The sequence below is a fragment of the Helianthus annuus genome, chromosome 1 (assembly GCF_002127325.2).
Source record: "Helianthus annuus cultivar XRQ/B chromosome 1, HanXRQr2.0-SUNRISE, whole genome shotgun sequence".
Classification (NCBI taxonomy): domain Eukaryota; kingdom Viridiplantae; phylum Streptophyta; class Magnoliopsida; order Asterales; family Asteraceae; genus Helianthus; species Helianthus annuus.
The window spans coordinates 4,346,212-4,368,433 of record NC_035433.2 but is presented as its reverse complement, the minus strand read 5'-3'; the positions used below and the strand labels follow the sequence as shown (position 1 = coordinate 4,368,433).

At 40.2% G+C, this 22,222-nt stretch overlaps 2 protein-coding genes across 2 annotated transcripts; both read left to right on the top strand.

The window, feature by feature from the left end:
• The first annotated feature begins 2,467 nt into the window (after positions 1–2,467).
• On the top strand, positions 2,468–3,011 carry LOC110934678 (monothiol glutaredoxin-S2-like). Its single transcript, XM_022177548.2, has one exon. It carries the CDS (start codon positions 2,545–2,547, stop codon positions 2,851–2,853), a length of 309 nt encoding a protein of 102 aa, XP_022033240.1. The 5' UTR covers positions 2,468–2,544; the 3' UTR covers positions 2,854–3,011.
• A 16,569-nt stretch (positions 3,012–19,580) lies between these two features.
• On the top strand, positions 19,581–20,174 carry LOC110934693 (monothiol glutaredoxin-S2-like). The gene has a single exon (XM_022177553.2). The coding sequence runs from the start codon at positions 19,678–19,680 to the stop codon at positions 19,984–19,986; it is 309 nt and encodes a 102-aa protein (XP_022033245.1). The 5' UTR covers positions 19,581–19,677; the 3' UTR covers positions 19,987–20,174.
• The last annotated feature ends 2,048 nt before the right edge of the window (positions 20,175–22,222 follow it).

Genomic DNA, 22,222 nt, shown 5'->3' with positions numbered 1-22,222 from the left:
TTGTAACACCAAGTCCAAAAGATTTAGTCTTTCCAGTTTCAGCATAAGTGATGCAGTTTCTACCAAAAGTACACCTTAAGATGGAATAAGGGGAAAGAAACCAAAATAATAACCACTTACTAGATCATCTTAAGGTAGGTCCACTACTAGAAAACTACTAATATTCCCACGTCAATTTCTGGTGGAAATACGTGGGTAACTGCAGTTACCCACAGATTTCCCACGAAAACGGGTTGCAGGTATTCTACTCGTGGGAAATCCGACACGTTTCCTAGGCATAACAATTTGTGTCTTTTCTGTTGCTTTTTTTTGTCACAAAACTAAGTCCCTTTCTTGTTCATATGAATTTCGTGGAAAAAGAGTCGGGATTTTCATTTGTAGGAAATACGTAGGAAATTTTGGTAGGAATAACAGCAGTTTTTTAGTAATGGTCTAAGCAGCCACTTCAGGTTTAACAGTTGGCATTGCCTTCTTACTTTATAATTACATGACATGACACTTGTGGGCCATATAAACGAATTTGCTTGTAGTGTTGGCCGGTAATTCTGAAATACATGAAAAATGAATTCGAAAAAAGAAGATAATAAATATGATATATAAATATTATCCAAGTGGTTGAAGTTTCGTAAATGCCTCCTAAGCAATAGGTTCTATTTAAAGTTTGGAATTACATGTATCGTCTAGTTTGAATTGTGTAAGTCATTTATTTGATCAAGATCATAATATGCAGAAAAGAGTCTTGAGGTTGCATTGGGTTGATATCAAATCGTCTAAAGTTTGGATTTACATGTATGGTCTAGTTTGAATTGTGTAAGTCATTTATTTGATCAAGATCATAATAAACAGAAAAGAGTCTTGAGGTTGGGTTGATCTCAAATCGTCGTGTTAGGTGGGTTGGCGGCTCAATGTTAATTGTAACTCCAACATGCATAGCTATAACAATCTAATAAAAAAAATCAACTGATGTAATAGTTACTTCATTGTAAATCAATCACTGTACTTGCGATAAAGGCATTGGCGAAGCTTGGGGGTCGATTTTTCCCAATTCCCGGGGGGGGGGGGGGGGGGGGGGGGGGGGGGGGGCGAAAACGTATATACGTAAAAATTTCTATACAAAGGTACTGTTCATAACACTACGCCTCGAAAAGTTCGGGGGGCAGGCGCCCCCTCCCGCCCCAGGAAGCTGCGCCCATGGATAAAGGTATCTAATTCAACTTCATATAACATCGTTTAAAGGTTATACAGAGTTTATAATCATAGTGTCGTCTTCGACATAACTCTAGGGTCTCCACCAGTCACTTGGTAGCCAAGCAACAAACATAAATGACCTTTCACTTTGATTTGAGCCAGTTATGCGAATTACTTGGCAGACCCTTATGCTTCATTTTTTCTTAAGGCTGCAAACAGATCAGAGAATCTAATACCTGGATTCGCACGTACTCAAATGTACAGCCCAATTTCTTTCTTTATCACAAATGTCAAACAAGATATGGGCAGAGAGAGAGAGGTAGGGAGAAAGAATAACAGTCGTGTAGACTTTCAACACCGTTTATAACAAGTTAGAGGTGGCCAATAATAACCAAATTACAAAAATAAAATAAGATAAGCATATTTATGTGTATGTATATACGCACACACCTTTCTTCTCAACAAAATCTGATTTGATTTCATTCTGTGATAAAGAAATATATTCACAAATGTTTTGTGATTAAAATTAATAATCAAATGTTTTGATTCCAAAAGAAATATATTCACAAAGAATCATATGAGGTAAACTAACGATTTGTGCACCTAAGAGTAACGAATTAAGTGATTGACTTGAATGATAATTTTTATCATTAATAGGAATAAATAAAGTGATGAATGTACGTACCAGTACGGATGTTCTCATAGTTTTGTCAAGCATTTCATATATCCATGAACAATATCCCTTGCCTAGAGTTTTGTTTCATATCTTTTCTTTTGGTCGTGGGAAATCGCGGTGGGTGCCAATTGGATAAACAGCAACCACACAATTACCAGAGTACCCACAATTACATAGTACAAGAGAACTATCAAGGTCTTGAATTTCATGTGCTTTTATGCCATGGATATCACCAGGGGTGTAGCTTTCAAGGGGCCCGGGGGGGGGGGGGGGGGGGGGGGGGCAATCCCCAAACTTTTCGCTCAGTAGTTATGTATGTACGTTTCATATAGAATTTTTTATGTATATACATTTTCGACCCCCGGTTTTATAAGAAAAAAATTTACTTATATAGAATTTTTAGGTTAGGTGACTTCTGACCCCGTTGAAAATTTTCAAGCTTCGCCACTGGATATGACCTACTGATAAGCAATCTGTTATAGAAAAAAGAATCGGATCTCATTTTCAGCTTCTAGTAGGTATAACCGCACAACAATTTCAAATCCTATCACTATATATACATCTTAAGATCATAAATGAACTCACAACTAAATCTTCCCATCACACCAAGATATATACATATTTCATCTTCTAAATCTAGCATTGCTCCATAAAACATTATTCTGCTACAATTTTCAGATATGGCGATGGTTTCATCATTGGTGAACGAAAGGCCTGTGGTTATATTTAGCAAAAGCTCTTGCTGCATGAGCCACACCATTAAGACACTGATTTGTAATTTTGGTGCAAATCCTACTGTTTATGAGTTAGATGAACATCCAAACGGGAAACAGTTGGAGAAGGAATTAAGAGGACTTGGATGCAAGCCAAGTGTGCCAGCAGTATTCATTGGAGAGGAACTGATTGGTGGTGCTAATGAAATAATGAGCCTTCATCTTAAGGGTCAACTGGTAGAGTTGCTGCTCAAGGCTAATGCTATATGGGTTTAGTTGAAAATAGTTAGTGTTATAATTTCTAGTCACTAGCATATAACATGTACTGTTTTCAACCTTCTTTAGTGGCATTTTAAATCCACCGGAAACTGATGTCCTAACTTTTACATATGTAATTTCCCCAGTTGTTGAGAAATAATGAGAATACTATGTTTACCAAGACTTACTAATGTTATTTGTGCAGGAATTTAGTAAAAAAAATATGTGTTAACACTAATGTTATTTGTGCAGGAATTTAGGAATTTAGCTGATAAGAATATTGCATTGAAGACCTGAATCATACCTGTATTTGTTGGGAAAATATTTTCAATTATAGAGCAAAAAATATTAAGTCTATAGAAAAAAGAACGGGAATCAGGAAAGTTTGGTATGTCCCACGTAAGAGGATGGTAGAACCTGACAAGGGTGTATAAATCTTCCATTAAGAATATTACTTCTTTAACATTAAGGACTAGCGAACACACGATGTGCAGAATCATTGCAAGCCATTTGAGAGCCACCTTTATATATTTTACTTGTGACGTCTGTCTCTGATCGACACAAACATGGTTCCTACCGAGGGCCCAATTAGTGTTGATGGGCTGCATCTGGTGAATGATGATTGTGTGTTAACGAATGAGTGTTCACAACTTGGCACCTGATTAGTCTAGATAAAAGTATTTATGGTTCGACTGATAGTTGCCTTACGGTTTGTCGAAACTATATAAAGTTATTATATTTTAACGACGATCTTAGTTACGACACTCGTTAACGATTCGACTTGGACTAAATAATAAAAAAATATATTTGAACGACGATCTTAGTTTCAACATCTTTTTATTATTTAGTCGACGTCGTCCATTACGAGCGTAGGTCCATTACGCGCGTCGAAATCCATAACAAGTCAAAAATATAGTGTATTTTTATTATTTCACTACTAGAAAAGTGGTCATTTTGCTACAGAATTTTTTCCTACGCAAAAAAATGTGTCACAAATTCTAACACATTTACTACGCATTTCCTACAGAAAGAAATCCTTGATTTTTTTGGCCAATTTGTGACGCAATAGGGACTGAAAAACTAATTCTAAGTATTGCGTCGGAATTGTGTAGCAACTTGCTACGCACTTACGACGGATGCATTAAATTTGTATTTGATTTATATTTAAACGTTTAATTATTGTCGTTATTAACTGTTGCGTCGAAAATGTGTAGTAACTTGCTACGCATTTCCGATGAAACTATTATTTATTTGTTGGAATTATATTTATATGTTGAATTCATTTAAATATTAATTGTTGCGTCATAAATGCGTAGCAACTTGTTACGTATTTTTGACGAAACATTTATTATTATATTCGGATCATATTTAAATGTTTAACTAATATTATTATTAATTATTGCGTCTGAAATGTAATGTGTAGCAACTTGTGACGCATTTGTGACGAAACATTTATTATTATACTTAAATTATATTTTAATGTTTGATCAGTTTTATTATTAATTACTGCGTAGGAAAAGCGTAGCAACTTGCTACGCATTTGTTAAGGAAAATTTATTATTATATTTAAATATTTAACTAGTTTTATTATTACCATATTTTAAATATTTAAATTTGTACCGAATTGTTTCCGGTACCCGCTATTTGGCGTTTTCAATACCGGTACTTTTAGTTCGGTATGGTATCAATATTTTACTAAATTTTACTTTCAAATACCAGTGCCGATAAGGTACCATACAATACCATACTGAACATTTTCTGTACCGGTAGCCATATTAGCGATTTTCGATACCGGTACATTCGGTAGCAAGCTCATCTGTAATCATATATGTATTGAGCAGTATTAATATAATATGTATTATTAAGTCTTATAGACCCGTCTGGTTTTATATGATAGGAACTGTAAACCAAACCGTTCCTAATTTATTTGCTCCTCATTTGGCATTATAATATAAATGCCCTTACCTCTTCATGCCGGTTGGAGTGTTATCAAGCTTCTTCACGTCGAAATAGTGCCCTTACACATGACACTATTTAAATGTATAATAAATACAAGATTTTAAAAAGGAAAAATTACAAGTTTTGTCCTTTATCTTTATACCACTTTTCAGGCAGTGTCCTTTTTAACGAATGTTGACAGGCGGTGTCCTTTACTAGGTATTTTGTTAAAAGTTTAGTCCTTTACAGCCAATCCAGTTAAAAAAACTCTGTTAATTGTTGGGTGTAAAGGACTAAACTTGCAACAAAATACCTGTAACACCCCGTGTTTTTGAATGTCAAAGTCAAAGTCAAAGTCCAAGTCAACTTTGACTTTCTTTGACTATAAATAGTCGATTTTATGTTTATTTGTATTATGTGGAGTAAGTGCTGTAATCAAGAAAGAATCGAAGTAATCGAATGTTTGATCGACGCGAACCGACTTACGACTGTGAATAGTAGGAAGTTCACCGACTTCGGGATAAACATCAAACTACTGTTCCGAACAGTTTACCGGCCGGATTTGGGTGATTCCTGTCCGAGCAGGAGAAACAAGTAAGAATGAACGTTCCATGGTTTAGCTCGTTGACAAACTACCTCAGTATAACGTCAAATACTCAGAACAGCCAAGTATTAGGCGAACAGGCCGACCAGGTCAGGATGCTGGCTGAACGGTTAGGCTGTTCGAACGAACATCCCAACCGATCGGACATGCCAGCCGATCGACCAGGCCAGCCGATCGGCTAGTATATGGTCCCACACTTTGACAATTCCATTAAGTATAATATTGAACGAGATGATGTTCGATCGAACAGCCGTTTGTCAACATTACTCCTCGGATCATGAGATACTATGCTTCAACACTTAGTCGATTTTCAATTCGTTGGACGTATAGGAATGCCACCCGATCAAGCATGCTATTCGATCGAGTATGTTGTTCGATTGAGTGACATCCCGCTGAGGACTACTACTGAAATTCCTAACCGATCGGGTAAGCCGGCCGATCGAACGTCGATCGACCCGAAAGGTAAGAACACTTCAGTGTCTTTAAATACTACAACGAAAACATCCAAAGTTCAAATCCTCACACAGAAACACATCTCACTCAAAGGAAGAAACAATCCACTCGAATAGTCCAGCCGATCGATCATACCGGCCGATCGAACGGACTGTCCGAACAGATTGTCTAGCCGAACGAACAACCCGTCCGATCGAACCTACTGATCGATCGACCAGACTGTTCGACCCACTTACACTTATTTTCCATTCTACGTGTTATTCATTGTTATGCTATCGAACTATTCAGGCTAACCCCACTCTCAAGCGCTCCCTTTAATCCATCAATCAACCGCTGTGAGTATACTCGATCCCTTTTTGCTTTTAGCACCTTTGGGTGTTACATACGTTACTTATCAAAAACACAATCGATCACACTACTCAAACTATTTGAACGCTAACCAATATGCATGTATTACGTGACTAAATGAATGCTTGTTGATTGTGTTTACACGTGGAATGTTGTCTACCTGCCTTAACGACGTAGTACTATAGTTGGGACTCAGCACCCGTTCACACGGAGGTTGTTAAGGACAATTACTTGCATGGATTACGGCGGTTATCATGTATTGCGAACCGTCTCGGACAGTCAACCCGCAGTCATTGGTATCGATAGGTCCATGTCGATAATTAACATGCTTCGTTTTCCTGTGTGTACGTGCTGGTTATGCGTAAACTATTCGAACTCTATATGCTAATATCAAACTTGTATGCTCACCTTTACATTATATGTATTGACTTTATTTTAACGTATGTGATAGGTGTTTAAGATGTTTGCTTGCTAGGAAAGCGAGGCTAGAATAAAGCTCTAGAGGCCCCCCAACAAATAGTTGTCTGTCAGGGAAGAGCAACTAGAGCATAGTTGTCTGTAGATCTTGTCAGGCTGGGTCTTTAGGAGCATTCGAACAATATTTATTTGTCTTATTTAAATCCGAGTTGTCGGAACAGAATATTTGAATATTTGACTAGTCGTTATCTGTAATAATTTGTTTGTTATTTGGGACACGGTATGGGACGTGTTAATTTAAACTGAATAGTGATGATAATTGTTATGGAAACTTCTGGACAATGTGTTTCGCTCAGTGCCATGCCCCGATGATTCCGCCATCAGTTGGGGTGTGACAGATTGGTATCAGAGCCATAACTGTAGGGAATTAGGCTAGACACGACCTAGTCCGGGTCGCTGTCTTAGAAACCTAGACAATAGTTAGGAACCAACAGACCAAGCTTATGTGCTATATTCTGATATTCTTCGCTATCACTGCACTCGAATTTTCAAATAGGGTCAAGCGATTTGGTCAAGATTAGGTGTGAAAGCCGCAAACTCTCGACTAAATCATTGAACAATGCTGATTTGTCAATTTATCAATGAATTCCTCATTATTTTCGATAACAAACGAGGAGAATTATACCAAATCAGGAGTGAAATCCATATTTTGGTGAATAAACTCCTCAAATTTTACTAAAACAAGGAAGAAATTGCTAAGCTAGGGGTGAAACCCGAATCTTGGCAACTTATTCCAACTTTTACTCATCTCACCAGAGCCTCGACGGACTCCAACGACCTGAACTCACAAGTATGACCTAGGGAATACGCGCTGAATGCCCAAGAATCAAGGCAGAAACGCGATCCCGAAAGTCGAAAAGTGACGACAAGTCTACTGCGAATAGTCGAATCGCTTTGGGTAGTCGATGTCTAGTAGCCGCAGACAGTCCATTTCCTCGATTTTACGTGTTTTGATTCTGAGCCCGCAACTGCCGACTCTGATAATTCGTCGATTTTTATGTGTTTCATGTGTATTTACCTGTTTATGTGTTTAATTTTGATGATTCGTTCGATTTTTGCTATCACTTTGATCAACACACACGATTCGCATTGCTCTTTTATCTCAAAACGGTAACAAGTCGTTACAAACCTAGGCGATACTATGCTAGGATACGCTATACTATGTTATACTCGACATACAATACGAATATGCGATACTATTTGATATACTATACGCGGCCGCTATGTACAAACGACTCGCGAACTTTGAATGATAGGTTTTGTGTATTCTGACTACCTCTGTGATTAAATGTGTATGTGCTTCTGTGCTTAGGTGTCTCTGTGCTCTACATGCCTATGTGCTTCTGTGATTATGTGAATCTGTGAATTTGTGTTTATATGATTATGTGATACGTGTTTCGACGTATTTCTAAGCTTTAGTGAGTAGTAGACGTGTGAGGTGAGATTCGAATTGTTGTGTCTGAGACATACGACGATGTCTGTTGCAGACCATGTCGTCATCTGGACACCGAACCCCACTTACTCGCCAAGAGAAGAGAGATAGGTGTCTCGCTACTATCATCGCCAAGAGTGTGGCAAAAGGTGTGAGCGATGTCTTTGAAAACGCCAGCAAGTCATCCGAGGAGTCGCGAATCAATGCTCCTAAGGATGCCAACAAGACTGGTTTCAGCTTCAAACAGTTTAAAGCATGCGGACCCAAAGAATTCACCGGAGAAGATGGCCCTACCGCCATGTTCCAATGGTTCGATTCAGTTGAAGTCACTCTGCGCCAAAGCGGCTGTCCTGAGAATCTCCGCACCCTCAATGCTACAGGCGTCTTCCAGTCCCGAGCTCTAGACTAGTGGACGGCCGAACAAAACAAGCGCGGAAATGATGCAGCTTATGAGCTGACTTGGGAAGAGTTATAGGCTATTATGATGGACGAATTTTGCCCTCCCCATGAACGCTAAGAGCTGGAGGACGAGTTTTGGAACATCAAGCAGAAAGACGGAGACAACGCTGCTTTAACTGCACGCTTTAAACAGCTCAGCATCATTTGTCCCGATCAAGTCAAGACGTTAGATATGGCCATCAAGAAGTATATTCGAGCTCTACCCGATTGTGTTGCCGATTTCGTTCATGCTGCCAAGCCATCATCGATCGAAGAGACCTACCTGCTTGCCGCTGAGATCAATGACAAGCGGGTAAAGTATGGTTTTTGGGATAAGCATACCAAGTCTCTGCACCAAGCCACCACCGCATCAACCGTCGACACCACCACCCTGCTCAGCCCTCCAAGTCATCAAGAAGAAAGAAGAAGCACAACAACAACAACTCCAGCAACAAGAACTGTGCTGTGACAATGACTGATGCCCCTCTGCAAGCCATACAGACTCAGCAGCAGTCGCACCATCGACAAGCTCCAGTGGTCAATGCGCCGCCAGCCAAGCACGCTTACACAGGTCCCCACCCGCTCTGCCCGACATGCTCATACCATCACCCGGTGGGAATCGCCTGTCGTTTCTGCGCCCACTGCAACCTCTACGGGCATTTCACTGCGAACTGTCGCTATGGTCCCCGTCAAGGCCCAGTTCAAGCCGCCGCTCATCAAGCTCTACTTCCAGCCCCTCAAGGCCAACCTGCAGCTCAAGCACCCGCGGTCAATGCTCGAGTCTGCTTTGCATGTGGTGATCCTAACCACTTTGCAAACATGTGCCCGAACCGTGTTGTGAAACAAGAACCCCAGCAGCAATAGCAACAGCCTCAGCAGCAACACCAAGCATCCCGTGCCAGAACCTTTAACATCAACGCCCGTCAAGCCCAGGCTGACAACAATGTGGTTAATGGTACGTTCTTTGTGAATGGTATTTATGCATCATGTTTGTTTGATACTGGAGCCGATAACTGCTTTGTGTTGTTTGAATTTAAGAAGCTCCTTAGTCGTAAGCGTTCTTATCTCCCCTCGTCATTCGAAGTCGAAGTTGCTACTGGAAGAACCGTCGCTGTTAACTCTATTGTTCGTGATTGTACCCTAGAGCTCAACAATCACATTTTCCCAATCGACCTTATCCCCATGCAACTCGGAAGTTTTGACGTCATAGTAGGCATGGACTTTCTTCGCGAAAACCATGCTGAAGTTGTGTGCTTTGAAAAGATGATTCGATTCTCGCTCACGAATGGTGATCTATTGTGTGTGTACGGTGAAACAGCTTCAAAAGGCCTCAAACTCATGTCATGCGTCCAAGCTAGCAAGTATCTCCGCAAGGAATACAACACTTTCTTGACCAACATTGTAGTAGCGGAGAAAGAAAAGAAAAAGAAGGTGGAAGTCAAAGACGTTCCAGTGGTTCGTGAATTTCCTCAGGTGTTCCCTAATGATCTTCCTGGACTACCGCCAAGTCGTGATATCGACTTTCGTATCGACCTTATTCCTGGAGCTAACCCTGTTGCCAAAGCCCCTTATCGACTCGCGCCATCCGAAATGAGGGAACTCTCGAATCAAGTCCAGGAGTTACTTGAAAAAGGCTTCATTCGCCCGAGCACCTCTCCTTGGGGCCCGCCAGTCCTTTTCGTCAAAAAGAAGGATGGGTCGTTCAGGATGTGCATCGACTATCGGAGTTATTTGCTCAGTATTCGCAATACCCAAGCCCAGCACAATCTTGAAGCTCTCATCCGCGAAGCCCAGCATGCCTGTTTTAACGAACGCACTTTGAAGAAGGAGAGAATTTATCACGATGGAGCTCATCTTGTAAGCAAAGCAGATGGGATTTTCTATTATCTGGACCGAATTTGGATCCCTAGGCGGACCGATTTGCAAAAGATTATAATGAACGAAGCTCACAAATCCCGATACTCTATTCATCCTGGCGCCGATAAAATGTACCAGGACCTTCGTTACAAATACTGGTGGCAGGGTATGAAGCGGGATATCGCCCTCTATGTTGGAAGTTGCCTGACTTGTGCGAGAGTTAAGGCTGAACATCAACGACCATCTGGCTTACTCGAACAACCACCAATCCCCATATGGAAGTGGGAGAGTATAGCTATGGATTTCATAACCAAACTTCCGCCCACGCCATTAGGTCACGACAGCATTTGGGTTATAGTTGATCGACTGACCACATCAGCCCGCTTTTTGCCAATACGGGAAGACTACAAGGTAGAACGACTAGCCCGAATCTACACCGACGAGATCATTTGTAATCATGGTACGCCTCGTGACATCATTTCAGACCGTGACGCTCGGTTTACTTCGCGATTGCGGGAAACGTTTCAAGCGGCCCTTGGTACGTCGCTTAACCTGAGTACTGCATTCCATCCTCAAACAGACGGACAGACTGAAAGAACGATCCGTACTCTTGAAAACATGCTCCGCGCGTGCGTCATAGACTTCGGTGGTAGTTGGAACAAATACCTACCGCTAGTCGAATTCTCGTACAACAACAGCTATCATGCCAGCATACAAATGGCACCATTCGAGGCTTTATATGGAAGAAGATGTCGGGATCGCCTATTTTATTGCACGAGATCGGTCATTCGCAATTAACCGGTCCCGAGTTACTACAAGAAACGACTGACAAAATCCTCCAGATTCGCGACAACTTGGCAAAGGCCAGGGATAGACAGAAAAGTTACGCCGATAGAAGACGAAAGCCCCTTGAATTTGACATTGGCGACTACGTATTCCTAAAGGTGTCACCTTGGAAGGGTGTGGTCAGATTCGGCAAGAAAGGGAAACTAGCGCCTCGATATGTTGGACCTTTTAAGATTCTGGAAAGGATCGGAAAAGTCACCTACAAACTCGAACTACCGGAGAAACTCAGTAACGTCCACCCGACTTTCCATGTGTCGAACCTCCGAAAATGCCTAGATGATCATGATCTGATTGTACCTCTCGACGATCTTCAGGTCAACGAAACACTACACTTCGTGGAAAAGCCTGTCGAAATCACGGATCGCCAAACCAAACAACTCAGGCGCTCGCGCATCCCTATCGTGAAAGTCCGATGGGAAGGCAAACGAGGCGCGGAGTTCACTTGGGAACTTGAAAGCGACATGAAGGCCAAGTACCCGCAGTTGTTCAAATAAAGATCTGAAGCATCAAATTGATAATTCACGGTGCTGTGCAGCTTCGAGCCTAATTTCGGGACGAAATTCCCTAAACAAGGGGAGGCTTTAACACCCCGTGTTTTCGAATGTCAAAGTCAAAGTCCAAAGTTAACTTTGACTTTCTTTGACTATAAATAGTCGATTTTATGTTTATTTGTATTATGTGGAGTAAGTGTTTTAATCAAGAAAGAATCGAAGTAATCAAATGTTTGATCGACGCGAACCGACTTACGACTATGAATAGTAGGAAGTAACAATGGGATAAAGTTAACTAATCAGTAATCAAACCGATCTAATCATCATCGAACTCGAATCCCGAATTACGCGAACTTTGGTTGTTGATATACGTGTGTGTGTGCCTTATGTGTTACCTGTGCATGTTTACTTTATGTTTTGTGCGGTGATCAATCGAATCAATCGAAACTCGAATCTCAAATCGAACGCAATCAAAATCGAATTACGACGAATGATAACGTAAGGATAGGGTGAAATATAGATGATTGTATGTTAGATATAGTAGTTGGGACTGAAAGTAATTTGGATAGGAAACTCTATCGTGCTCGTATCGTCTTCAATCGAAACCGAAATATCGAAAATCGTCGCACCGAACACTCGAACCAGGCTGTTGATCGATCAGGCTGCAAGCCGATCGAACAGCCCAGCCGATCGGACAAACTGTCCGATCGAGCAGGCTGTCCGATTGGGATGCCAGCCGATCGGCCAACCCTTTCCTCTTTTGGAGCCTATAAATAGGGCTATCATTGTCATTATTTCCACTTTTGGAAAGCTCTGACCGACCAGCTCGTGCTCCCCCTCCTTTTCTCAGATTTCTTCTGATTCCGGTAAGTTTTCATCCTAAATCTTGTACTTTCTTGATCAAAACATGCTCCTACACCTTTCTATCTTTCAATTTTGATTTCTAACCGTGAAATCACCCAGATCTAGGCATTCTTGGGTGATGTCATCATGGTGTTCTTCAAAAACACCATGTTTTGGCTTCAATCCACCATGAATAGCTCGGATCTAACCGATTTCCACATAAACAAGCTAAGATCTATCAAAGATCTAAACATTTACATGATGTGAAGGATTGAAGGAAGGATTTCCAACTTTCTTTCAACTCTTTTACACTCAATGCCTTCAAACCGGTAAAAACGAAGCTTGAGCCGGCTCACAAATCATTCTAGTGGATGAGTGGTTCAAGATTCGGATTCTACCTACGAGGTTCACCGACTTCGGGATAAACATCAAACTACCGTTCCGAATAGTTTACCGGCCAGTCTTGGGTGATTCCTGTCCGAGCAGGAGAAACAAGTAAGAATGAACGTTCCATGGTTTAGCTCGTTAACAAACTACCTCAGTATAACGTTAAATACTCATAACAACCAAGTATTAGACGAACAGGCCGACCAGGTCAGGATGCTGGCCGAACGGTTAGGCTGTTCGAACGAACAGCCCAACCGATCGGACATGCCAGCCGATCGACCAGGCCAGCCGATCGGCTAGTATATGGTCCCACACTTTGACAATTCCATGAAGTATAATATTGAACGAGATGATGTTCGATCGAACAGCCGTTTGTCAACATTACTACTCGGATCATGAGATACTATGCTTCAACACTTAGTCAATTTTCAATTCGTTGGACGTATAGGAATGCCATCCGATCGAGCATGCTATTCGATCGAGTATGCACTTCGATTGAGTGACATCCCGCTGAGGACTACTACTGAAATTCCTAACCGATCGGGTAAGCCGGCCGATTGAACAGACCATTCGATCGATCGACCCGAAAGGTAAGAACACTTCAGTGTCTTTAAATACTACAACGAAAACTTCAAAAGTTCAAATCCCCACACACAAACACATCTCACTCAAAGGAAGAAACAATCCACTCGAACAGTCCAGCCGATTGATCCTACCGGCCGATCGAACGGACTGTCCGAACGGATTGTCTAGCCGAACTAACAACCTGTCCGATCGAACCTACTGATTGATCGACCAGACTGTTCGACCCACTTAAACTTGTTTTCCATTCTACGTGTTATTCGTCGTTATGCTATCGAAATATTCCGGCTAACCCCACTCTCAAGCGCTCCCTTCAATCCATCAATCAACCGCTGTGAGTATACTCGATCCCTTTTTGCTTTTAGCACCTTAGGGTGTTACATACGTTACTTATCAAAAAACACAATCGATCACACTACTCAAACTATTTGAACGCTAACCAATATGCATGTATTACGTGACTAAATGAATGCTTGTTGATTGTGTTTACACGTGGAATGTTGTCTACCTGCCTTAACGACGTAGTACTATAGTTGGGACTCAGCACCCGTTCACACGGGGGTTGTTAAGGACAATTACTTGCATGGATTACGGTGGTTATCATGTATTGCGAACCGTCTCGGACAGTCAACCCGCAGTCATTGGTATCGATAGGTCCATGTCGATAATTAACATGCTTCGTTTTCCTGTGTGTACGTGCTGGTTATGCGTAAACTATTCGAACTCTATATGCTAATATCAAACTTGTATGCTCACCTTTACATTATATGTATTGACTTTATTTTAACGTATGTGATAGGTGTTTAAGATGTTTGCTTGCTAGGAAAGCGAGGCTAGAATAAAGCTCTAGAGGCCCCCCAACAAATAGTTGTCTGTCAGGGAAGAGCAACTAGAGCATAGTTGTCTGTAGATCTTGTCAGGCTGGGTCTTTAGGAGCATTCGAACAATATTTATTTGTCTTATTTAAATCCGAGTTGTCGGAACAGAATATTTGAATATTTGACTAGTTGTTATCTGTAATAATTTGTTTGTTATTTGGGACACGGTATGGGACGTGTTAATTTAAACTGAATAGTGATGATAATTGTTATGGAAACTTCTGGACAATGTGTTTCGCTCAGTGCCATGCTCCGATGATTCCGCCATCGATTGGGGTGTGACAATACCTATGTAAAGGACTAAACTTGCAACAAAATACCTAGGTAAAGGACTAAACTTGCAAAAAATACGTAGTAAAGGACAACGCCTGTCAACAATTAACAGGTTTTTTCTAACTGGGTTGGGTGTAAAAGACTAAACTTGCAACAAAATACCTAGTAAAGGACACTGCCTGTCAACATTCGTTAAAAAGGACACCGCCTGAAAAGTGGTATAAAGATAAATGACAAAACTTGTAATTTTTCCTTTTAAAAAAATTATGAACATGAATTGAAAACATATTTAATTGTATAATAAATATAAGATTTTAAAAAAATACTTCGTCCATGTATATAGTATATAGAATACAATTTTTGAAATATATAGTTTAAAAAAATGTTTTATAAAATATATTGATAATTTATGTGAGCTAATCAAACTGCTTGGTTAGCCATCATATGGATCACAATCCTAGGATGATCCATTGCTCACATCCTTTTAAATCAATGGATGAAAATAGACTTCAAACTTTAAGAAACACAAAATAAAAGTAAACATGCAGAAAATACATCCGTTGATTTGTCTTTCTTCCTTTCATTCTTCCTTTCCTTTCATTCAAGAAACACAAAATAAAAGTAAACACTTCAGACCTTCTTCTCTCCCTCTCGTTTTCATGTCTGACAAACACATCGGCCTGATGCCGGCCGTAATTCCGGCGGCGATTACCTTCAAGCACATCCAACCACCTTCACTATTCTCTCTCTCTCCACTGGTGCTCGTTCTCTTTCTCTTTCTCTGGCGAACATCTGATTGTCGAAGTCGGCGTCAACTTCCGACGACTGTCGGCAAATGATTGATGATGATGACTGACGTCAGTGATGATGGTAATGATGGCGGCAGCGGCGCCACAGTCTGCGGCGGTGGACGACAGTGGAAGCCAACGGCACCGGTCAGGCGAACCGGCACCGGCGACGACGAGGTAATAGGGGTGGTTTGTGGTGCTCAGTTTGGGTCGGGTTATGCTTGGTTCGATTTGTTTCTCGACTTGGGTCACGATTGACAGTGGTAGCCGTTGACGAGGCGACAGTGGTGTTGGTTTCCGACGATCCGACAGCGGCGGTGGTTATTGTGGTTATTCGGTTTCGAGTACAGGTCTCTCTCTGCTCGGGTGCGGGTTACAAAGAAACGAGTGGACGAGGGGGTTAGATCTTGTGTTTGGTATTAGTTTTGTCGTTTGAACATATTAGAACTTGCTTTGTAATGTTTAATTTCTAGATTTGTGTTATTGTATTTGAGGTGAATGTTGTAAAATACATTTTCTAAGTTATTATAGATTTTTTCTGTAATTTTAGCAGGAAAAATTGGATTTTAATTTTATTTTATTATTTTTTTTGTTAAAAAGATTAGTTCGTCAGAAATGTGTCACAAAAAAAACAGAGTTTATTTCGTAGGAAATGTGTCACACAAAAAAATAGATTTTTATATTTTATTTTTTTATTTGTCGGAAATGTGTCGATAATAAAAAAAAGTATCAAAAATATTTATTATTGTATTATCATTATAAATAATATAAATATAAATGATAATTAAGAAAAGTGGCAGAAAATGCTTAGCAATTTCCGACGCCCATTTTCTGTCAGAAGTGGATAGAAAAATGCGTAGGAAATGCGTAAGAAATCAGTTTCCTACGAGGGGTTTTCCTACATCATGTATTTGTCACAAATGCGTGGGAAAGCCTGTTTTGTGACGCATTTTCTATGAAAACTGGTGTAAGAAGTTTCAGATTTTCTAGTAGTGTTTAGTCGACGTCGTCCGTTACGAGCGTAGGTCCGCTACGCGCGTCGAAATCCGTAACGAGTCAAAAAAATATTATTTTTTTTATTATTCGGATGTCGTCTGATTATTATGATTATTATTTACTGAATGGTTTCATTTTGTGCAGGTACTTTCACAGGATGATATCTACTTCCATCACCACTGCGAAACAAGAGCCGGGAGTGGTGTACGAGCGGTGACCTGTTTTTCCTATATTGCTTCTTGTACAAGAGGTTGTGCGCTCTCGCACACGGGTTGGCGCAGTACTTCGCCTCCGCGTATCATCGACAGGAGCGCGGATTATTATACGGCGGCGCCTACGTCACTGTGGTAGCCCTTTCGTTGGGATATCACCCGGAGACTGACCACCCGCGTGTAGGCAAGGCGATACAGCCGAAGCGGATGGGGATGAACACGATATCGAGAATGCATGTTCCCAAAAAATTCCCATGCGGGAAGCGGTATAAGGGTGTGGACGGCCAGCCTTACGCGCCTACACAGCTACCGGCACTGTTCGAGCTGTTATATCTCCCGCATGATCCGGAGGTGCCGAAGGAGCATGAGCCGGACATGTACATTTCGGAGCCACCACAGCCGCGTGGACCACCCGGGGCGCCTCAGTTCTCACGACATGTTGGGCCCGGTCCTGCCCCATCATATCAGCGGCTACGTCGCAACGTTGACAGGCTGGCGTATGTGGTGGAGTGGATGGCTGTAGAGCTGGAAAGGCTTTCACAGCGTGAGGGGTTACCTCCATGACAGTTCGTTCAGCCTGCGGAATGGCATCGACAGCATGAGCAGGAGGAGCAGCGGGAGCAGCAGGATCCGCTGCCATAGTATTTTATCTTTTGTTATGTATTTAGTATTGGAACCGTATATACGTCTATCAAACTTATGCTTATATTGTATATTTTTTGTGATGTGACTACCCTTAGTATTTAGTCATATATATTATAACTTTTGTTTGTATGTACAAACTTATGCTTATATTGTATATATTATATTTAGTCATATTATATCTTTTGCTTGTATGTACAAACTTTATAATATTATCGGTATAACGTTAACAATATGATATATTCGAACCGTATATGCATCTATCAAAAAATTTTAACGGTATATAATATTCTCGGTATAACGTTAACAACTATATATTTTAAGCGATTTAACGTTGTAACCGAGTGAGAATTTATACCACAAATACACCAAATGACAAAAAATCTGAAAGGTTACATACGCAACGTATATAAACTTTGTGAAAAACTGATGCCTCAATCCTACCAAAATGACCCAAAAAATTCTGATGGTTTATATACGCCGCGTATACCTATACGCAGCGTATACCTATACGCAGCGTATATAAACCCTTGTTTTTTGTGCAATGATTGCTGATAAGGCTCTGAAATCCATGGTTTATATATCCTGCGCATAGGTCTATACGCAGCGTAGGTAAAGGAAAGGTTTGTTAGGGTTTGGTTTGCAAATAGGCAACATGGTGTCCCAATATGCACACCCTAAGAACAATAGAGTTGAAAAGGAAAGTAAACCTGGATGAAAAGTTGAAAAGGAAATATTATTAGCATAATTTGTATATAATGTGGTATGGTTATTAAAAAAAATGAACTTACAGTAGCTAATGTATATAATAACAGTAGTTAATGTATATAATAACACGTACATAGTAAATAGAATCACAGATCAACTGAAGCTTAACCAATCACTCAATTCATTCTATAGCATCAATCACAATCAATATCCAACTGGCATTGTATGACAATGACATTATGATGTATGGAAATGAATTAGCTAAAGTAACTTGTATGTAACTTAAGTTGCATGTGATTGAGTGCAGTATATATGTAATTCGAAGTGAAAGGACATGTTGGAAATTAGTGTGCTGAGGCAATTGAGATAATAGAATTGGAATATTATTTGGTTGTGTATAATATATTGAAAGATCAAGTCCACAAGATTCCGCATTTCGATAAAAGTGATGCAGTTACTACAGAAATATCAGCTTAAGTTGAGATAAGGGGAAAAGACCAAAAAACTGACTACTTACCAGATCATCTTAAGGTAGATTGAAGCAGCCACTTCAGAATGAGCAACTGTTATTTCCTTCTTGCTTTACAGTCACAAGACACGAGAACTGTGGGCCATTTATAAATAAATTTGCTTGCATATCTATAGCAAGGTGATCAAATTTTAACTGTTATGTACTTGTGATAAAGGCATATAATCAATCTTCATATAACATAGTTCAAAATAGTCAAACAGAGTTAATAATAATACATATTTTCGAAATAGTGTGTTCTGAAAGGCATGTCAACATAAGTTTAGGGTCTCCAGTAGTCACTTGGTAGTCAAGCAACAAACATAAATGGCCTTTCACTTTTATTTGAGCCAATTTTACGAATCTTCCCGCCAGCCACCTGGCAGGCCCTTATGATTCCCTTTTATAAGGCTGCAATAAGATGAGAGAATCTGATACCATGATTCTTCGTACTCAAATCTACAGCCCAAGAGAGAGAGAGGGGGAGAATCATATATGTAGTATAACAATTTGTGCACATTAAGAATAACTAATTAAGTGATTGACATGAATGATAATTCTTATCAATATAGGGAATAAAGAGTGACAAATGTGACTACTAGTACGGATGTTCTCATACTTTTGTTATGCATTTCATATTTCTTTCATGATTTAGAGTACTTAGACTTTTGGTTCTCTTTTTTTTGGTAGTTGAAGGTTGAGGGTGGCTGCCCCGTTGGATAAACACCAGCCGCACATTAGATAATTACCATAGTACCCACAATCAAATAGTTCAAGAAAAGAACCATCAAGGTTAAGAATATAATTAACAATTCACACATGTATTTTTATGTCATGCATATCAACCTAAAGATAAGCAATTGGTTGTATTACACATATACTAATTTCGTATCATTCATTGAGTTTGATAATGATCACTTTGAAATCTGTCATAGAAAAAGAATCTGATCTCATTTTCAGCATCTATTGGGTATCAACGCTCAACAATATCAAATCCTATCACTATATATAGACATATTAAGATCATACATATACAGTATACCCACAACAAAGTCTTCCCATTGCACCAAACTATCTACTTATTTCTTCTACTAAATCTAGCATTGTTTTATAAGACATCTTACTGCTTCAATTTCCAGATATGGCTATGGTTACATCATTGGTGAGCGAAAGGCCTGTGGTTATATTCAGCAAAAGCTCTTGCTGCATGTGCCACACCATTAAGACACTGATTAGTAATTTTGGTGCAAATCCTACAGTTTATGAGTTAGATGAACATCCAGACGGGAAACGGTTAGAGAAGGAATTAAGAGGACTAGGATGCAAGCCAAGTGTGCCAGCTGTATTCATAGGAGAGGAACTGATTGGTGGTGCTAATGAAGTAATGCGCCTTCATCTTCAGGGTCAACTGGTTCAGTTGCTCCTCAACGCAAATGCTATATGGGTTTAGACAACGTATACGGATATAACTATGATTAACAGTTTGTTGAACTCTACTAATTAGTTTATAACAAGTACTGTTGTCTGCCTTTTTGATGGTGTTTTTAGTCAACTCAAATTTATGTGCTAACTTCCATATGTATTTACACTAGTTTATGAGAAGCAATGAGAATATTATGTTTTGGATGAGTTACTAATGTCATTGTTGGTGCACTTGTGTCTGTACTTTGTCTGTATTCGGTCATGATGTAAAACGATGTCTCTGTTAGTCATGTAAGTTTGACCAAGTCAACCATCCTCCTGGTTTGACTTGGCCAAACAGTTATCATATGGTTGTAAATTGTCTGTGTCGAAGGTTGGGTCATCGAAGGATTGTTTCTATCCTTCGATGAGCTCGAAAGATATCTCACGAAGGATACTGATGGACCTCGAAGGATATACCATCCTTCGAGGTATATGTGAATCCTTCGATAGCTGTTCGATCGAAAGATGATCTGTCGATCAGTAAACAGGATCCTTCGACCAGATGATCTGTTATGGGTATATATATACCCATGTTGTGTTCACTTGTGAGATTGGACAGACACACATAGACAGAAAGATACGAGAGATAGAGAGAGTATTCTGTCAAGAACATACACACACTTTGAGAGTTTGCAAAACAGATTTGTAAACATTGAGCTTGTAACCGAACCTTTCATTCGTATTAATACAAGTGGTGTTAATCGGTGAACATTGTGTGTCTTATGTTTGTGCTTGTTTCATCTCGGTTTGCACTCTAGCTTGGATTCCGCACTTGCTAGTGTGTTTCACATAACAAGGTTAAGGTTTGACCTCATCCTCCGAGGGACCTACAAGTGGTATCAGAGCAAAGGCTCTTTTCCTTGTTAAAACCGAGTTTTTACAAGACTTTGGAGTGTTTGGTCACATGGTTTAGCACCCGTTTTTAGTGTTTTTCTTGCATTTCTTGACATAAAAACGTGTTCTAAACTAACCGGGTGTGTTCAAGGACGGGTTGGGTAACTTAAAACTTGTTTTTAAGAAACTTGGTGATTTCCGGGCAAATTTCGGTCATAATTCCGGTGACTGGTTTCTGGATAAGACTTTCCATTTTAGGCAATATTTTATTTGAAAAGTCTGAGTTGGTAGAAAGCATGGTCTGATCATACCTTTCTGCCGAAAGTTGACTACCAACCCATCACCTTTTTCACCAACCTGTCATCTTTGTGTCAGCTGTGTCAGTAGACATCGAAAGATATCCTTCGAAGTCGAAAGATCATCTTTCGATCAGAGGAGGTTCGACAAATATTGATCCTTCGAACATCCTTCGAAGTCTGTGATTTATCTTTCGAGCCAGGGAATCTATTCGAAGGATATATATTCGAAAGATAAGGATCTTTCAATTGTGAATCTTTCGAAAACATTGTTCGAAATTCAACAGTGATCTTTCGAACACTGTTGATCCTTCGAACAGGTGTTGATCCTTCGATCTTGGTCTGTCTAGTTTTAACAGTTTGTGTTTGTCTTGTCTTTCGATCAGGGATCTTTCGGCTGGTCACTTATAACTTTTTAAGTTGATTTGAGTGTGATTTCCAGGAATTTATTTCATAGAAGATGAATCCGAGTTGGTGGGGAACTCCGGCTCCAGATAGTGGAAAATACACAAGTACGGGTTCCACTCCCTCATGGTGGGGTACACCGGCTCCAGACAGTGGAAAGTACACGAGTACAAGTTTATCTCCTTCATGGGCCGAATCTCCGGTGTCGACATCTTCGCAAGCAAATGCCATATCGTCAGGTCAATGGGCATTAGTATCAAATCAAACTCCGAGCATTCAAAGTATTTTATTGAGCGAAAGCGAAACCGGAAGTTTGAATCGTCCTCCAAAGTTGATGCACCTAAACGAGTATCCGGGCTGGGTTGATAGATTTCGTACATACATTCTTGGTCAAAATACCGAACTGTGGATACGTTTCACTACAGGTTTCGATCAAGCTATAGAGGTTGCTGCTTCAGATACTGCTACGTTTGCTGATCTTCCTGAAGATCAAAAGAAAACGTATGATCTGGAAAAGAAAGCATACACCATTCTCACTCAGGCGTTAAGCAAAGATATCTACCACCAGTTTGTCAGTTTCAAGACAACAAAGAAACTGTGGGACGGGTTGAAAACCAGAGGAGTAGGGAATGAAGCAACACGTCAATTGCGTCATGATCTTCTCAAGAAAGAATTTGACTGTTTCAC